Source organism: Saprolegnia diclina, assembly GCF_000281045.1.
Source record: "Saprolegnia diclina VS20 unplaced genomic scaffold supercont1.68, whole genome shotgun sequence".
NCBI classification, from domain to species: domain Eukaryota; phylum Oomycota; class Saprolegniomycetes; order Saprolegniales; family Saprolegniaceae; genus Saprolegnia; species Saprolegnia diclina.
The window spans coordinates 235693-236780 of record NW_008246135.1 but is presented as its reverse complement, the minus strand read 5'-3'; the positions used below and the strand labels follow the sequence as shown (position 1 = coordinate 236780).

The following is a 1088-nucleotide window of genomic DNA, read 5'->3' as shown; positions in this document are numbered from 1 at the left end:
CCGGACCCATCACCGAAGCCGACGCCGACGTCAGCTCCGACACCCGATCCAACACCGGGACCGACACCAACGCCAGCTCCCACGCCGGACCCGTCACCAAAGCCGACGCCGACACCAGGGCCTACGCCGGCACCAACATCTGTCCCAACAGGCAGCCCTGACAAGACGACACCAACGCCAACGATGATTCCCATCGACGTTACAACGCAACCACCTGCAACAGTCGATCAAAGCCTCCAGAACCTCCTCAAGAACCCCGAGACGCAGACGCCGGCGCCTACGAACCTCGACAACCAGTTCTTTGGCCGAACGACAGCGCCGCCGAGCAACGCGACGACGGCACCGGTACTCGACGACCAACAAACCGTGCCGCCCAACGACCACAGCAACATCATTTCGTACTCCCCAAAGTGTCTTTTATCAGTATGCTAAGTATGGACAATTTCATTTTCAAATGTGGTTTGGCCGATGTCTCGAGGTTGCACATGGCGATGTGAGTTAAATGTGGCTTTTATGGCGAACGCCAAAAATAATAGTCCGCAACGCCACTGACGTATGTAATACAATAAGGTTAGGAGAAGCGCACCACCAAAGAGCTCCACTACAATGCACAACTTGACGACTTGGTAGACGTCCGGTCCGAGGCATCGCGTTCGTAGGTGCGTCGCAAACGATGCCAGTCGCGCCAGCGCACATCGGCAAGACATTCCAACCAATGGCATCGCACATGCTCTTGTGTTTTAGCCAATCGTAACGCAGGAATTAGCAACAGAAAATCAGCTGAGAATCATGGCGCGATGGCCAGAAAGCTCCTGCGTCTGCTTTGCTCCAGTCGCGCCTGCATCATCGCCGAGGCCATTGGCGGTGGCGACACCCGCAAGGAGTACTCAACGACGCGCGACTCCTGCTATCGTGAGCGCCAATATGGTTTGGCCCAATGTGGCTTGGAGCTGCCATACACGCCACTGCAAACCCATTGCTTTGAGAAGAAAGGCCGTCTTTACACCGTTAGCTGCGTGTCGCCAAGTACGAGTCGATACCCTCCTAAAGTTAGTCGATCGGCGCCGCGCTGCCTCGCTTGATCAAAC

General features: G+C 56.1%; 1 protein-coding gene across 1 annotated transcript; it reads left to right on the top strand.

Moving 5' to 3' along the window:
• Window positions 1–394, top strand: SDRG_14199 (hypothetical protein; the record flags this gene model as incomplete). Its single annotated transcript, XM_008620310.1, has 1 exon — window positions 1–394. A coding segment is annotated over one exon (393 nt), but the record flags the coding sequence as incomplete, so codon positions are not given.
• Between the last annotated feature and the right edge of the window lie 694 nt (window positions 395–1088).